Below are 18,309 nucleotides of genomic sequence, written 5' to 3'. Positions count from 1 at the left end.
CTCTCTCTTCTGCAACTCTCTGTCCTGGAGAAAGGAGACACTTCCATTTGTATTCTTCCTCACCTGAGCTGGGAGCATTATCTGTATTAGTCTCTCTCAGAGGTCACAAGCAGGACAGGACACTATTGTCCTAAGTGCTGTCTACACACATTGAAGACAATCCCTGTTCTAGACAGCTTACAATCCAACTAGGCAACAGTAATATTAGCTTTGCTTTATGGATAAGGAGCTACACTAGAGCTTAGGAGACCTGCCTATTGTCCAAACAGGAGCAGGACAGAGGTGACACTCAATTCAGATCTTCCAAGACTCTAGACCAGGCTATCAAAGGTAGATATACTGCTGTATAAATCCCACTTGGATCCTCAGTGTGCCCAAATGGGTTAATTGAATACCATTGTAAATCCAGCCCCTAAATCAGGGACCATCCCAAGACAATTTTGCCAGTGCTGGACACTTTTTACTACATATATCCTCAAAAGAATTTGGCATACCACTAAAAGTCTTCCTGTGCTTCACACCTTTGATGAGGGTGCTCAGCTACTTTGCAGTAAGTTGCATGAGCTCTGAGGTGACAGGCAAGCTCTTACCAGGGGCACAGTGACAAGGGATATTTCCAAGGCCTTTTAGAAGGGTAAAGAAGGAAGGATAAGCACTATGTAACACATACTCATTCATGTACACTGAGAAATAGGTTCAGAAAGTGAGACACAAGATGCTCAACATCTCAAAACAGTCAAGTCTCTAGATAAGAAATTGGATGGCAGCTTTATCTACCCTTGTTATGGAAAGGCCCAGGAATACCAGAGCTCTGTGGCTGAAGACACACACTGTTTGTACAGCTCTTTTCCATGCTTCCAAGTCTGGGCTATTAATCCTCTCATTTCTGTTCTTATTAATTCCCCGATACCAAATTGTAAAAGGGACACAGAAAGGGATAAATGCAATGTTGGTGGAGCAGAGCTGAGAGATCAGCCCCTGAGAAGGGGGTTACCTCCAACCCCAGGGAGCTCCACAGAGCAAAGTCTAAGCTGAGTGAAGTGGTCACGACATACGAGGTATTGTGGGGGGTGAGTCCATAGGGCACCTGGGATGAGCTACTGCAATAAGTCTTTCCAGCTTGTCAGGCAGTCTGGAAAACAAAGTCCCCTACCACCTCCAGCTAAAGAGACACTAACAGAACCCACCCACAGGCAACCATCATAATTTTCAGGCTTTTTATATCAAAAGGCATTTAGTACCCAGAGTGAGGCTTTTAGCTCTACTGCACTAAGTCTCCTCAGATAAAGCTCTGTTTAATACACTGAGGCAATGACTGTGGCTTTCTGATTATGTTACAAACACTTACTTCTTAGCTGCACTGATGACTGGGAATCCATTTAAATCTAGGACCCAGCATAACCAGCATTCTCTAAAACAATATGGAAACACACCCAGTCTCTCTTTATGTGACAGTATTTAACCTCATCTCCTGGTCACTGCAAGCAGGCAGACACCGGAGGGCTCACTCAGATGCACAAGAATTGCTTTTAATAATTTCATTAATTTTGTGCTATTAAAAAAAAAAAAAAAGCTTTAAAATCAGAGACCAGAAATAAAGGGGCCCCACAGACCCCTATGCAATGCCCACCTAATTCCATCACCCTGCCTATTTTCTGTTTGAAAATCACTTATTTACACAGTCATGCTCTAACGATGCCCTATCCCTGTATCCTAATAACAAATAAACCAGCAGAAATCCAACTGCATGCTTTGCCATAAAAATCAGAAGTATATCTGGCAAATGATGCTCTGCATTTGTAAATACCTTCCCACAAGGAACACTGCAGCAGGTTTATATCATTTTAAATACGCAGTGTCTTTTAGTCTCTGGTGTACGCAGTAGCCTGTGGAAGCTTAGTGATAAAGCTTCCTATAATTGTCAGATTTCCTCCAGGCAGGCACCAATGTTTCCTCATGTGTGGCTAATGGTTTGTGGAATTAACACGGCTGTTTATTGTTGTGCTGCACAGAAGGAGAAGTGGCAGACAGGCCCATGTCTGAACTTCCCCACTGCAGGCAAGGATCTGACAGCATGCTTTTACTGCACAATAACCAGAGAAAAGACACCAAAACCATTTTAACTCCTATATGGTCATTTACTCTTCTATGACCGTCTTTGAAAGGAATGCAGAATGCTTTCTAATGGGAGGGAAACAGCTCCATTTTACGGTCAGGAAAACAGACAGAGAAAGGCAAGTGTTCTGCAGCTGACACCAAGAGCACGAGCCTCTGAAATCTCCTGGCCTCAGATGACAAGCCCACTGCAGCAGCAAGTCTCCAGCTTCTAAGATACGACTGTTAAATTGCAAAGCCATCCATTTATCTTCTATTAAATCCTCCTGTTTTAGAGTAGAGTGGTATCTAACTCAAATCCAGACAGTTCTCCCTGGATAAAATATCTATGTGTGTGCATGTCTGCTCTTCCCTGCCAATCTGGATATATTGTTTGATTTTATATATAAAAACCTTGCCACGTTTTTAACGATGACAGCATGTTTAGCGATGCGTAGCATTGAAGCAGACAGTCCTTATTTCAGGCAGCAACATATGGAAGCAGAGACAAGCTGGGTACCTGAATCAGTGCTAGGACTTTATCCTGTACAATAGTGGGGGGATTGTTCTTGGGTGAGATGATTTTCACCAGAACACCATCGATGAAGTCACGGTTTGCCACTAAGACATGAAAGCGATGGCCACAGTTCTTCACACAGGTCTCCAACACCTACACACACAAAAAAACCCATTCATTGTTGGAGCAAAGCTTGATCACACACACAGCATCTGATTTTTTAATCCATTTAATTTTAAAGTTTTTGATGAAAGGGCAAGAAGATAGAGGAGAAATTACACTTACAGTCTTAATTCTTCCCTTCTTCCCCAGTTTTACCAAAAAGCTTCCTCTCAGTACATACATTTACCTGTACCTCACCCACCATTAATATATTGGGCATTTCTGTGATGCACCTTTGCCTGTTTTCAAGGTAAAGAAAGTTTCTTCCTCTTCAGAGCAGAACTTTCCAGCCTGCGCAGCTGAACAGTCAAGTACACAGCAGCACATCAGGAGCAGGTAAGACAGAGGACACCCTGTCACAGTGAGATATTATTGTGCTGTGGCACTCCACCATTTCTGTGTGCCTGGAACACAGCTGGACCCAGTTGCTCCAAGCTATAAGCCATGTTTTAGAGTTGGGAATTCAGGTGAATGATCTTCACTCATTCAAAACACTCCCCTGTGAATGCTCTGACAGGTTATACTTTGACACATTTTCCCCCTGCAACCTAGCTGGAGGCACCTTCCACTTGCCATTCAACTGCCATGGAAGAACAGCTGTTGATTTTTCTCTGAAGAACATGATTAGCATGGAGATAAATCCAAGGCGTCACTTCTCCTTACAGCCATGCCTAATAACCACTGCGACTCCGTATTGAGCAGTCTGTAATTACTCTCCTACTTCAGCTACTTTCATCAGCCATGATGACACGGGCTCATTCCTGATGAATTTCTCTCTTTCCTGAACAATGGATAATCTCATGGTTTGGACTTTGGTAATCTGTCAAAATGACAATCCAGGATAGGAAATGGCAAGAAGATAGAAAGTACGGTTACGCCTCGTCAGGGAGATGCAACAAGAGCTCCGTGAAAGAATCATACAGATCACCTTCCCACAGCAGGATAACTCCATCTAGTTCCTGCTGCTCATTCCTCAGGTCACTGTGGCACAGAGCACCACGCTCAGGGGTGCTGCACTTCCCAGGAAACCCCCAGCTAAAGTCATCAGCAGGAAAGGTCGCTGGCAAATTATCCCACACCTTTAGCAGCGCTGCCTAAATGCACAGAATATAATTTACACTTTATTGAGTGAAATTAGATCAGTGCAAATTAATGCAAGTCTCCTACAGAGATTCATTCCCAAGGGAAATTGTGCATCAGCTACTGATGAAGCTGAAAATATGGCAAGTTCATCATCCTCACTTGCAAATATGCCCACAGCTGTTGCCTTGGAGTGGAGGAATGGTTGGACACAGGGAGACGAGAGTAGAAAGGAAAACCTCAGGAAGTAACAGACTCATTTGGGCTACTTTAACTTTCCTCAGACAGTACTCGGGAAGAATAAGAGCCATGAAAAAAAGCAGAAATCAATTGAGTCAGAAAACTGCTATGCAAAGCTTCCAGCAACACCCCCCGAGGAAGGAAGGAGGCAATTGGAGAGAAGCAAAGGGCAAAGCAGTGGCTGTTAAAGGAAATAGTGTGTACATTCAAGAGAGTGCCAGGAAAAGGGAAATGACAAAGGAGCAGGGTTCTGCCCTTTGGGGCATTCCAGCCTGCCCCCACTCACCGTCAGCGCCAGCATGACCTCTCTGTAATTCTTGTTTCCATTCAGCCTCTTCTTCAGCGCTCGAATGGCATCCTTGGGCCTGAAGGAGAAACACACCATTTAACAGACAGCTTAGAAAGGCTTCTCACATCCCATACACTGTGGGAAAGGGGATCCTTTACCATTTCTGTCTGGACATAAGCATGTGTGTTAACTTCAGATCACTTGACTACAACCAAGATCATGGAGAATTATGTGAGGAGACAAGGTATCACAGAAGTCAGGACTGCAGGAGTGCCTGAAGTCTCCAAAAATCCAGGCTGTTGATCAGGCAGGGAAGACTGACAGCCACTCAAAGGCCCAGGGCATAAGAGCAGTGGTCAGTTCTCCTGCAGACTACCAAGCAGTACAGCCTTCTGGTGCTGAAGGAGGTTTGTCAGAGAAGCTGTCCATACAAACAGCTGAAATTAAAGGCATTGCAGCACTGCAAAGAGATACACCTGCTGAAATCAGGAACCCCAGACGTACAAACTCGACACCCTCTCCAAGAATACATTTTTCATGCCAGCCCTCCCAAGCAGAGACTGACCACAGAATGTATCACAGAATTATTTAGGTTGGAAAAGACCTCTAAGATCATTGAGTCCAACCATTAACCCAGCACTGCCAAGCCCACCACTAAACCATGTCCCCAGGTGCCACATCTGCATGTTTTTTGAACACTTCCAGGGATGGTGACTCCACAACTTCCCTGGGCAGTGTATCCCAATGCCTGACCACCCTTTCAGTGAAGAATTTTTTCCTACTATGGTAGGTGCACCTGGTCCTGGGTACTACAAGTACTGTATCATACAGTATTTTCCAAAAGGTTTAAAGAGCAGGAAATGTCTAAGGAGCAGGAAAACTAAGCAACTGATCTGCAAACTGCATCCAAACCCTGAGCACCTGCCCCCAGCCTCGCTGCACCTCCTCACATGCTGAGTAAGATCGTGTTCAGGGACCTTTCAAAGTCTGCTGAAGTAGCACATACCCTTCTTCTGTCTCGTTGATAATGTCACAGATCTCCATGTTAAGTGTCCAGTCTTCACTCTGCAAAGAGCCATCCGTGGCCTTTTCTGTAAAGTAAAGAAAAATAAATCTTTTCACATCTTCCTGATTAGGTCTGCACCTCAATCCATCTTCAGTTACTCCGAGCTGAAACTATCCAGTGAAAAAGCAGAAAAAACCCCAAATCCCCACTGACAGTAAACAATGTCAATCCTTCCCTCCTGGTTTTAGGGATCAGCATAGAGATTTCCAGACAGAATCAATTATCCCTCAAGCTCACTACCTTCAGCCCACATAGATGGGCTGTTCTTCAAAGACTCCTGAATTCCTGGGAGAGTAGGAAAATGTCAGCTAATTCCAATTTAAACTCCTCAGATGCTGCATTGCTGGCAAGGTATGAGGTAGGAAAATATCCTCCAAAATCAGCATGACCTCTTCCCTGCTTTAGCAGATAATACCTCCATGTGAGTCGAGGGAGGAAAAAGAGCAACCTGGAGACAGAATTCAAGGAATTTCAGCATGAAAAGAACCACTACCACGTGAAAACATTCAGCACATAACAGTTCAGGTCATGATATCACTCATGGGCACCTCTTGTGCTGGGGGCTCCTGTACCACAGTCCCTCCATATCTGCTTGCCAGGGGGTCAGGCACTGCTTCCCTCTGTCCCACACTAGGTCCTCAGTCTCCTCTCCACACTGGGGCCACTTACACGCCTCCCAAGCACACTGTGCCTTCCTCCCAACTCCCAAATCCTCCCTCAGTATTTCTGTGGCAGGTAAGTCACTCTGGCATCCCTCAGTTCCCAGGGAAGGATGACCTATAGCACTGTGACAGTGGCAGATGCCAACTGTTGGCAGTTTAATTTATAGGCGTCTGCAAGAGTAGCATAACCGTAACTTGTAGTAATCAGTTGACAAGAACTATTTCCTCCTTGGGATTTCCTCCTAAATCAATATAGTTCTGTCTAGCAGTGCATAGAACATCCCTGGAATTTTTCACACTCCTCACTTGCAGCATTCAAATCCTATCAGCTACCCACAGTCTGGAATGATGATAAGTTGAAGGTAAAGCCTTGTCACCAGAGAGACCTAAAAAAAGGGACCTTCGAGCCAAACATGACCTTCTCCTCTAAATTAGTCTGGGTTTTCTACAAATCCCTGGCATCCAATGCTAGAAGGCAAACAGGGTAAACAAAAGCATTTTTAAAATGTAAAGTAAACCAAGAAAAAAAACCCTTTTAAACATTTTAAAGCAGCAACCAAACCACAAGTACCATTTTCTCCAGCTATCCTTCTGTCTTTGCATCCAACCCCAATCTGTCCCCCGGAACAAGGCAGATTTTGTTTGGGAAGACCAGGCTCCAAGGACTTCACATCTCTCTTTTTGTTTACCAACACTGGTTTTTTCTATTAACATTTCCATCACTGTGACTGAGGATACAGATGCCCACAGGCCATAATTATGGGACATTATTTGGAGAAAGACTGTGTCTGGGTAATTCAAGTTGCAGTGACTCCTCTACCCCAGAATCATGGTTAAAACAGCTCCACCAAGGACAGTAATTACAGAAGTCTGAGACAAAACTGGCAGCTATGCAAAATCCCAGCAGAGAGAGCTGAGCAGAAAGGAGAGGACACCGTGGAAAAGGAGATTATGGAACAGGAGAATGTTCTTTTCAGACCTCACTTCTCATTTTGAGCAGCAGCACTGCAAGGCACTCACCAGGGAGGGAACAGAGGCTAAAAAACTCCCAGCTGGACCTTTTTCAGCCATACCACCTCATGGTAAAGTTGACTTTGGTCAAGGAAAACTCTTTCTGTTTCAGAGATGCACAGCTTCCAAAATGTCCAGTAAATACTGGACAGATTACTGAGTATTGTTAATATACAGCAGGCAGAGCTACTTAATGTATTCTGGGATACAGGAATTTATCTTTGTGCAAAGCTACTTGTAAAAATCACTTTTATTAGTTGCTTTTTGTTCCTATACTGTACATAAGGTTTTATTGCTACAGAATGTGATTTGCCTTCAGCTCCATATAGTCCTTGTTGCTTAGGAAAACATTTTATTTAACATTTGGAAAGAAAACCTTAATAGTCAGAGATATAAAGAAAAATATCACTACATCTGATCTGCTGGAGGTGGTGATCCCCAGAGCTGCAAAGGATGTTTAAGCCAAATGCTCCAAAATAAAAGATTATGCCTTAAAGAGAAGGTATTCCTGAAGCTGGGCACACAATTTGTTTCTTTAATCTTAAACTATATTAACAAATTTGTGTGTTCTTGACAGCATTTGGCATCAGTGTCTTAGAGATGTTCAGACTCTCTGGTCTGCTATAATCACTTTTTATATATGATTATGGAAAATGCTGATCCTGCACAAAGTTGTGCTAGTAGCCAATTCACTCTTCTAAAACCCATGTAGTTAAGGTTTATTTTGACAAAATGTGGATATGGCAGCACTCCACAGGTAAAAACTGTGGTGTTTTGGAGATGGCAGAGTGAAGAGATGCTGCTGCAGCACAGTATGGAGCTCAGCACTGGAACACTCATCTGGGGCCCCAAATAACCTCCTTCGTATTCCCCACCTGAGATGCTCTAGGGAAAACAAAATCCCCTTTCTCCCAAAAACCTTGGTTATCGCTTTTTTATTTTTGCATTTCTGTTCTTTAGTTGGGAGCAATACATGGCTGAGACTGTGTGGGTTTAAGACATAACAGTTGTCTTCTTGAGAATTAGTTCTTTTCCCCTTGGGTAATTTTTAATTCAAGTAAGAGTTGGAAGCTAATTTTAGTCTCTTTTTCAGCAACAGGGAGCACACGAGCACTTGTCATCTGGAGTCGTGTGTCCTTTGTAGGGTGTGTGACCCAGATTTGCTGCTGCAGTGCTCTCTCAGCTGTACAAAGGAGTTCACTGGCTGCAGAGAAGGTTTGGGTGGGATTTGTTTGAAGAGCAATATTACACTGCAATGAACTGAAAGCCTGTAGAGCTCTTCCAGAACCAAAACACAGCAGGTTTTAGTTCTGGATTTCTGGTGAAACAGCTCTGCCTGCACTCATCTGTTAGAGAACCCCTGCCCAACACAGACAAAATGTAATAAATTAAAAATACGCAAAAATCTGTCCAGTATTTAACGGACATTTTGGAAGCCCTGCATTTCTCAGAGGCTCCTCCTCAAACAGCACATAGATATGACAGCCAAGGTAAACAGATTTTATAACAGAAACTATCACAGAACAGCAAAGGAATGGCATGCAAATCATACAAATCCCCTTTAAAAGAGTGACCAGTTCCTCCACCTTTTTCACTCATTAAAAGGCACCTAAATGGCACTAGTTCACATGAGGACTCTGGAACGTGACCAGAATTCCAGGGTGCAATGAGAAATGTTAAATCAGACAAGCAAGAAGGTGATGTGGAGGAGTCCCCCCTGAACTGAAGAGTTTCTGGTATAGTTTAATCGCAGTTTAATCACAGAAGGGCTGGCAGCTCCCAGCCTGGTGCCAAGGGCTCCTTGCACAGCTCCTGACTCCAGAGCCGCTCCCAGACTGCTGGGATACAGCTTGGCCTGGGAGTTTGTGTCTCACACAGAGACTTGATACCAGTGAGATTATCAGGAAGTCTCCCTCTGAAACAAGACGCTATCAGTTCCCACCACGTGTCCCAAATTAAAGCATAAATGTTCCGGTAGGGAGAAAGACAATCTGGCCCTGCACGCCTGACACGTGGCAGACCTCGGGCACTGCATATGCACAGGCAGCACCAGCTCCTCTGTGGTCTGCAAGGAAAGGGAGAAAAAACTGCTATTTTTTTCATTCACACCTTCCCTCTGAGATCCAACTCTTGTGGTCGCATTTCCACACTCTGCCAAATGGCAGTATCAGCATTTCCCTGCTCACGCTGAAATCCTGGGCATTTTATGGAATTCAGAAGGTTCAGTAGTGTAAACTTCCTGGTGTAAACAGTCTCGGGCACACACCCCCAGCCAAACCTCTTCCCAAGCAACCTGCTCCGACCTGAGATGTCACCACAAGGAAATCAGGTCAGAAGTTCCCGTGTAATCACCCCGTAACAAACAGGTTGCACAGGGCAGGGCAGGAATTATCTTATAAATGCAGGAAAAACCAGGAGAACTTTTACCGCCCATCCTGAACCCGGCCCAAAAGTGACCTCACAGAGAAACACCAGCACTGGTTGTCCTCGAGAGGCTCCTCTCAGCCCTGTTCTGCCCGAACTACTTCTGCTCCAGTGTTGATAAACTCTTAAAATTTGCCTGTATTCACGTATGGATGAGATAAAGCAGAACTCCTCACTCTTCCCTGCTTCCCCCTTCCAATCTCACCTCTGACCATTATATGGAACCTACCAATGGAGACAGCCTGGAGATTTTTATCAGGATTGCACTGCACAAGCTGAAATCTTTATGTTACTTTAGTCACGTGCCATATGTAGGTTTAAGCAGCTGAGACTGAAAATCTGACTGCTGGAAGCAGAGAGCAGTTATTCCAGCTGAATGATGACAGGGCCAGGTGAAAATCTCCCCAAAAGGTCCACCAATAAGTCATTGTGGTGGTGCAGAATGGCACAGACAAAAGGGTAGCACTAGCTAGAAATTAACATTAAATGAAAACAGCAGAACTGCTGTTTTCTGTTTGAACACCAGAGAATCTCATGAATGAACAGATCTTTGTGTTTGGAGAAATCACAGTTTTCTCTCTTGGGTCTTCTCCAGATGTTTCAGATGCTTCAGAGGCTCTCAATTCATACATTTGGGATGAATTACACGCACAAAATCACCTCCTATTTATGCAAAGAAACATGCACACCAGTCCATCACGTTAGAGAGATCCAAAAGCAAGAAAGTTCTGATTCCAAACTTCTCCCCTTCCCTCCAACAGGGTTTGCTGTTCAAGTAGCATAAAACATCTTGCTTTTTGTGGCTGCCTTTTTTTTTTTTTTTTTGCTTGGAAGTTCAGAAGATTGCAGATCTTAGATCTTTGTCTTGTCTCTTAACAGTCCACCTGCCTACCAGCTGTGCTCCACAAGTCAAATTAGTGAATCAAACAGTCAGATGTGTTATATTTCACTCTGCATAATATGTGACAGGGATCAGAAGAAGCCACACTATCAGCAGCTTTTCACTTCTATCCTGTTGGTTGCCCTCCCTTCAGTGCAGTGTTGCTCTCTCAGAAGTGAGGGCTATCAGCTGAAGGCAAAAGCAAAATGCTTTTAGAGACTGGACTTTGAGGAAAAAATCAAGAGTTTTGCAAGGCAATGCAAACCAGACAAGATTGCTCAACAATGACATCTCTGAGGTGTAGCTTATAGAATTGTTTTGCTTTAAAGCATCATTACATTTGTGACTGCAGTTGTCTCTCTTGGATTCAACAAATCATCAATGATCTGCACAGCACTATCAATAAGACCTGTGGAAAGACCATCCAAAGGCCATGGAAACATATTTCAGCTGTCCAAGCAAAATGAAGATAAGACTAAAGACCCTCAGCATTCACAGACCTGCTGAGTTCAAGACACATCACTTGGAAGCCACATTCAAATAACACACTTGGACACTCCTGAACCCAACAGTCTATTCTTGTTTCTCTATATTTGCTTTTAGAGACAGTCACGGCCACTTAGGCATTATGGTAACCAACAGGAGGATTGTTCCTTTTTATCAAAACACTGCTATTAAAAAATAAATGCAACTCATTCGAAACTCAAGATCAAAACTCAACTGTGGAGCGACTTATTCATAAAAACCTGCCAGAGCTTCTTTGTTAGAGCACACGGCTCCAAGAGCATTTTTCAATTAGCCACCTCACTGCTCCAAGTCCTTTTTCTACATTCCTTATTTCACACTGCTCTGAAAATGCTGAGCTTCACACTTCCAAGGAAAAAGCCAGTCAGCTAGAACAAACGGGCTCAATCTGAACAGCAAGGCATTACAGAAAGCGTGATTTGGGTTGGACTGCTGCAGCACTGGCCATCCCCTTTGACTGGTGGGATTTTTTCACTCAATTTTTAGCTATGCTCACCTTGAAACTCTTTGGGATCTAGTCATCTATCCTCCACTCATTGTTTTGCCCAAGTTTCTGCTGCTGAATAAATGAATAATCATAGCTGGTGATGGCTGTGGAGTCTAAGTTAAAATAAAATAACGAGACAGCATGGGCATGCACATGTGCAGTCCTAATGAGTATTTAGCTCGAGTGCTGTCGGAAGGCACAGCAGTAAACTGGGAACTGTCATTTTCTCCAATTAACTTTCAGGTTTTCTTCTTTTTGAAGGTGCCACCCAAATGCCAAACTTCCTCCAACCTGCTTTCCAAATCACATGTACCTGCAATCATGAATATGTAGTACGTAATTACTGTGCCTTTTTAAGGACCACATGGCAGCCACAGCCACGCTACAACATTCTTGTGATTTAGATATGCTGCAGGAAAGACATCACCCACCATCTCCCACAAATTCAGCCTCTCAGGAGCTTGAAACTCCAGGTGATTAACTGAGCATAGCTGTGCTGCAGTTTCAGAAACAGAGCAAGGTGAATGGATTAACACATATTAAACCAATATTAACAGCTGTACAACAAAGAAGATTTTTCTTTCATACTCAGATCAGAGCTTCACCTGAACTAAAAGAAAAACAAACCAGAAAGACTTATAGTAATATCAGAGCAGGCAAGGAAGCATATCACCCCGACTCATTTAGTTTGTCACATCTCAAAAGTCTTGATGCATTGGAGGGTGTAAAACCAGGTGGACTTTCCCATCCCCTCTTGTATTGCACAAAAACGGCCTGGCAGGGGAACCTGGTCCAGGCAGCTTCTGTACTCAGATGTTCATCTCAGGCACAAACAGTGGTTTAGTCACAGTCCTTAAAGGCATTTGGAAGCAGGATCCCAAGAAGAACGGTGTGTTTCTATACAATAAAGACTTTTGTTATGAATATTCTCCCTGAAGTTCCCCCATCAGCAGAAATTGTTGCTGCTGACAGCAAGCTCCACTGAATGACATGTGTATGTAAGTTGCTCTCTTCCAAAACAGATGGTAGAGAGAGACTACTGCTTCTTTAAAACCCAGTGAAATCCCTCTGACTTTTCCATTCTACATGGCTTTAGAAAGAAAGCACAGAAAACCTCCTTCCTCCCATGCCCTGACACTCATTAGAGCTCACATGTTGACCCGTGTACCGTAAATAGCCGTCCTTCAGCGCGAGGTCATACGGCAGCAGCTCCCAGCTCATGAAGCCATTTGCATGATTCAGAGGCACTCTCCCCCAAAATTCAGCCTGCACTGCACATTTCTTCATCCCTTTCAGCAGTGACCTTGGCCAGATTCCCACCTCACTGCAAACCCTGTGACATTCAGATGATGGTGCTACTTGACGATTGACAAACAGTGACCCGCTCACGTCAGGAATCGATAACGCCAAAGCCTTCAATCAGAAATGTCAGAGCAGTTTTAAAATCTACGCCCTGTATTAATGGATTTTAATGGATTTGAATGGAGATGTTTGCTGTGTGATTTACTGTAGGGGAGCAACAAATCAATGTTCCTTTATGACACGTCACATCTCGTGACAGTGTCCCCTCATCCTGCTGTGTCAGGGGGGATGATGATTTGCTGCTTGACAAACATCTGTGATCTATTAGGCGGCACTTCCAGCAGTTTAATATCATCCCACTCTGAGTGTCCATCTTTCTTCTCTGGATGAGAGGCACAAAACCATAAATTAAAGCCTCCCAGGTGACAAAACAGTCTCCCTCGGATTTGCCTTTTCTAAATTCCACTGCTGCGACGTGTCCGTGTGACTCCGGGGGGGAGAATTTATCAGCACAGCACTGTTTAAACAGGTCAGTGAATTGGGATGGTCACCCAAATCTCCTCCTCCTTTGGCCACTGTACAGCAGCCTGTGCTCTACAACAACTCGACATTTAGTCATTTCCACAGGCAGAACTTGGATTTTAGCTCAGCACTTGCCAAAGAGTTTTTATACTGTTTTAATTTCTCCGTGGAATTCGGATGACCTTGTTCCTTAACTGGGGCTACCAGTTCCTTAGCTGAGAATCTCAGGTGTTAAAACACTGACGTACTGGATGAGTAACATCGGTTGATCAACACTGGAAATACCAAATTTCTTAATAGCAGAGTCTTTGGCTCTCCCTCACTGCAAAAAAAAAAATCCAGACAAAGAAACCAGGCAAAGAAGCTGAAAAATAGTAATTTTCAAAACACCTGATAGTAGCTGAGAAGCTTCTTTCACCACTGAGACACATCACACAAATAACTCAGATATTCCAAAAAAATCATCTAATACATGAATTTATCCTAATGCCAAAAATAAAAAAAAAGAGCAGACTCCATTCATTTTATCAGCCTTAACTTAGAAAGGGGGAGCTGAAAGTTGTGAAAGAGGGCAGAGAGGTATCACAATTCAATATCTCAGCTGCACAATATGCTGTAATCACCATCAAGAGCAAAGAGGTGTCCTGATCTGTGACTACCTGCCCCATTCAGGATTTCAACAGCATCCAGTAATTACAGGTGAGCCCAAAAAAATGTCTTTATGAAAAGTTATGGATGATCAGTGTGTCAGTGAGCTATATTTGAAATCTATCAGCTCTTGATGGCTAATTTTGTACTACATGAGTAAAGCAAGTTCTAATAACTCACTTGGGACTTCACTCCAGTACTTACAAGCTACGTGCTTTTCATATTCATAAAACAAAACTAATTGCCTTTCATGGATGAAATGTTCTAAGAATTTTTAATCCACGTCAGCTGCAAACTCTAAAAATCCATCCCCATATATTTAAAACTCCCCCTCCCACCTGCTCACTTGTAACATGTTGTTTGCTGCAAACAAACTATAAAGCAGAGAGAATCATCAGGCTCCTACATTAGTATTATTTGTATTATTTTTTACAGGTTATGAGTCAATTGCCCACATTTTCACACGCTTAAAATAAACTTGAAACATTATTTAGTGAGGGGGGAAAAATAGGCAAAATCTCCCATTCCTACAAGGAAGCAGTTACAAGAACAAGTTTACTCCCTTGCTACAGCAGATTTTTAAGCAAACGTTTGTATGTGGTAATTAAAACGTGTTATGAATGAAATGAAACAACTCCTAAAGTAACTATTCCACGTTCCCACCCCCAGCTCTCCTACATATCTACAACTATGAAGCTGTGTCCTCTGGAAAACCACAATTATCCCACACGTGGAGTGAACTAGACAGAGGAGTCGGCAGCTTTTGAGGGCTCACAGCTCACGTTTTCTAGCGTGAAAGCTCCAGTTTGCTTTTCAGTTTTCCAGCCTTCCCTCACACTGCTCTACAGGACCACAGCAGGCCTATGCAAGAGGCAGCCAGCTCCAACCCCCTTCCAATTCTTCAAGATCTCCGCGGCTTGAAGATCAGCGTCTGGAATACACTAAGTGTTTTCACCACGGGAAGAGGGGAGAGCTGGCTCCTCTTCCACTGGGTAACAGGAATTACTTTTGCCAACGCTGCGGTCACTGAAGGGCTCCATTGCCAGCTGCCCACTCCAAGAAGCCAGGCTTGCTATGCCGGCAGAAGCTTAGCAGATAAACACTCCCAAACAATCCTCTCAGGAAACCCGAGAGCAAATCAGGCAACAGTAATAACAACATACATGTGTGCAATCCCATCTTGGAGGCTGAGAAATGCGGATTTCTTGGTCTCTAATATAACCCTGCTAAAAATTCTGCTCCGTTTCTACAGCCCTGTTTCTCATGTGCCACTGCTGTAGATAAGCCTGGAAAAGACTGATAAATAGAAAATGTAAATACCAGAAGTTTAGGTCAAGTATGCAAATGCCTATTTCTGAGACTGTCATATTAATTTTCCCTTAAGTCCCCATTCAGCAACTTGTGTTATCTAGTCACACGACTTCGTGAATTCTTCAGGTCAGGAGCTGTCCCAATCCATTTCACGTTCCACTGCAATCACCTCCATTACATCACACTATTAGTGTGGCAAAATTAATAAAAATGTAAATGTAGCAGGGCACTACAGCATACTTTTGGAAAACAGCTCCACTGGTCCTTGGACAGTTAAAATTCTAACTAAAACACAGGTTTTGAGTAAGGCTTACAAACAGTTTGGCTTATTTAACACGTGCAGCAGGGAAGCAAACCCCAGCAATGAAATGGGCTGATCTGGTGCAGAATATGGATGGGAAGGTGACTTTCCCACTGTGAACACGTCCAATCTTCCGGAATCTGCAGAGAACCAGCTCCTGCTTGGGAAGGCCATGAGGACCAGCAACCTGCCCTGTCACTGGTGACCAGCCCAACAACTGAGCTTCACCAGCTCCGGCTCTCCTGGGCATTCTTGTACGTTTCTGGGTGAATCAAGACTTTCTGCCCTTCTTTAGGGTTTGATGTTCATGCACACTGTGCACGTCCTTCCTATGAGCCCAGCAGCAGCTTCCTAAGCAACCAACAACAGCATAATGATGCCTTTAATGAAAGAGAGCCTTCAGAGGTGCTCCGAGCCCTGAGCGAGGCTGGGCCGTTTCAGCTCCCTCCTGGTGATCACCGACAGCCAGGAGATGATTCTGCAAACCAGCATCCAAACTGAGCCTTGCTGTAAGGAATGCTACACGTGAAATACCTCATTACCCACAGCAAGACTCCAGGTCAATACCTGTTAAAGAACCCGGTTGGAAAAGGGAATTTTCATTACTCACTGGCTATGCCAAGTCATTGGCACGGATGGGGATTTTAAAGGCAGTTTTAATTATAGTAGGTAAAACCCACAGATGATCAAGCTGCAGAGTCAGAAAACCATCAGAACTGAACACTGACCCATTTGGGTTGTTTGCTGAACTTTAATCACTTTCCAAGTCTGACAGCTGCTCAAACTTAATTGCTCATTACACTTGTAAATAAAAACTGATCTCACTCTCTGATTAGCCAACCATCTTATAGTTGCCATAACAACTTCTTGTCTAATAAGTGATTTCAGATTTACCATTATTTGTACTAGCAGAAAATTTCACAAAGGTCTGAGATCGCTCTTTTCAGCAAAATACCTTTCTAATTAAAACAACGAAAATCATCAGAGAAAGGGCAGCTCAAAGATAATGAAAAAACAAGCTATTTACTACAACAGCTTAAATGTGAAATAAGAGTACCCCAATCCCAAATATATGCTGCATCCAGCTTAACCTCTACCTCCCACTGTCAATCATCTTATTATCATGCCTATATCCCATAACAACTGCTCAGGAAAATACCAGACAGCATCCAGGAAATAACTTGGGTCACAGTGTGGAGATGGATTTCCAGACTCAATCCAAATGAAATATTCCAATAAAGTTTGCATATTTTCTCTCCTGATCTTAAATTAGGAAGCAATTAACTGGTGAAATTCCTTAACACTCTGTTAACTGATTGGAGCAAACAGACATATTTATTAGTCTCAGAAGACAAAGTGATTAGGAGCTGTGAAACACTGCAAGCCTGTAGGCCCGGAATATCATAAAAACTTTCCAAAATTTGCTGGCAAAGCTGCTGAAGCTTGCAATTTATTTAATATGCTCAAGGTAGCTCTTTGTGTTTATGGGCAAGGAAAGACCCCCCTTCCTTCCAAAAGGAAAATAAATGCAGAAAGTTATAACTGAGACAAAATAAAAGTTAAAAAAAAAAAAAAGTCAGGAAATACCAGATTTTAAAAAGGGACTTTTCTGCATTTACTCAGCTAGGCAAGAAACATGCATTTTTGTTATTTGGGTCAAACACGAAGCCAGTCACACTTCTTGCAGTAGATTTATCCCATGAAAATACAGAGGATGCAACATGCCCAAGTTAACAACATTCCTGACCACATTTGGGATGCAACAAAGTCTTTCTTGCCTTAAGAGCAAGAAACCAATGCTCTGCAAAGTTCTTGGGATTCAAACACAGTTTATGACACCAATCTGTGCCTTCACTTTGTGTACATTTTCTTTGATCTGAATTTGAACAAAGAATTTCCTCCCAAAGCAATTTAACCCAGAAGGTTTCCGAGGACCAGCTGGGGAACAGACTGCCTTACTCTCAAGGACTAAGCAGGCTTACAAGCTAACCAAATTATTCAACAGGTTTCTTCTGAATATCCTCTCTCTTTTTGTTTTTTTTTTTGAGTCTCCTGATGCTCTCTGAGACTATGCTGAGCTGCCAAATGCTGTGAACTGAGACATACAGCACCAGGAGTAAATAGTCCACACACAGCCGTGCCAGGAATTGCTCAGACACAGACAGGGCATGTACATACATGGACATTTTTTCTTCTCTAGTTTTTGTTTTTGAAACGAGTTACTACATTATGGAGCACACCTTAAAATTCTGGCAGGTATGGGACAATCACAGAGCATATATTTCAATTTAAGGACAGTGCTGCCAGTAATAGACTGGCTGGATTTATTTGCATCTCCCCTTCTTGAGCAATGGGAAGAGTTACCTACAGACGGGAAGATCTGGCTCCATGGGCTGTGTAAAGACATGTTTACCTGGAGCAAAGGAGCTGCTCTTAAGGGAGGAGAGATCCAGCTCTAGCAAAGCCTTTAGACCAGTATCTTTTGTCCTGGAAAATCCTCAGTTTTAAATGAGCCCTTTGCCATTGGTGGTAACGGAAAAGACCGGGGAGAACCATCAGCAGAATAAGCAAATATGGAAAACGAGGCTTATTTATTCTTGATAGGATTTTTATACTCAGCAATAAGTGTCTTTTATATAGAAAACTAGGAATTCTCCAGGTAGATGCAAACAAGAAAGTGGGAAAACTAGTTCTGGGTGATCTGTTCAGATTCATCACTGTGTTTACCCAGGCTGGGCTTTCGGGTCACTGCCTCGCTTCTCAGGGCTCCCACATCATCCTTTCTCCC

General features: G+C 43.3%; 1 protein-coding gene across 7 annotated transcripts in view; it reads right to left on the bottom strand.

Moving 5' to 3' along the window:
* TOM1L2 (target of myb1 like 2 membrane trafficking protein) overlaps nt 1-18,309 on the bottom strand; it is a 57,585-nt gene that overhangs the window by 32,538 nt on the left and 6,738 nt on the right. For 5 of the 7 annotated variants that reach the window (XM_025894508.2, XM_025894509.2, XM_025894511.2 and 2 more), the window contains exons 2-4: nt 5,389-5,473; nt 4,380-4,458; nt 2,615-2,764 (exon numbers count right to left, since the gene is read on the bottom strand). In XM_025894508.2, the coding sequence (XP_025750293.1) occupies nt 2,615-2,764; nt 4,380-4,458; nt 5,389-5,473 (314 nt within the window). Of the gene's footprint in view, nt 1-2,614; nt 2,765-4,379; nt 4,459-5,388; nt 5,474-12,605; nt 12,625-13,509; nt 13,529-18,309 lie in introns of those variants that run through there. The other 2 variants (XM_029957791.1, XM_029957792.1) reach the window with 2 other exon arrangements.

This window comes from Manacus vitellinus, unplaced genomic scaffold (genome assembly GCF_001715985.3).
Source record: "Manacus vitellinus isolate BGI_N305 unplaced genomic scaffold, ASM171598v3 scaffold_12_pilon, whole genome shotgun sequence".
Lineage (NCBI taxonomy): Eukaryota > Metazoa > Chordata > Aves > Passeriformes > Pipridae > Manacus > Manacus vitellinus.
The sequence above is the reverse complement of the archived record's forward strand: the minus strand, read 5'-3'. Positions and strand labels throughout refer to the sequence as shown.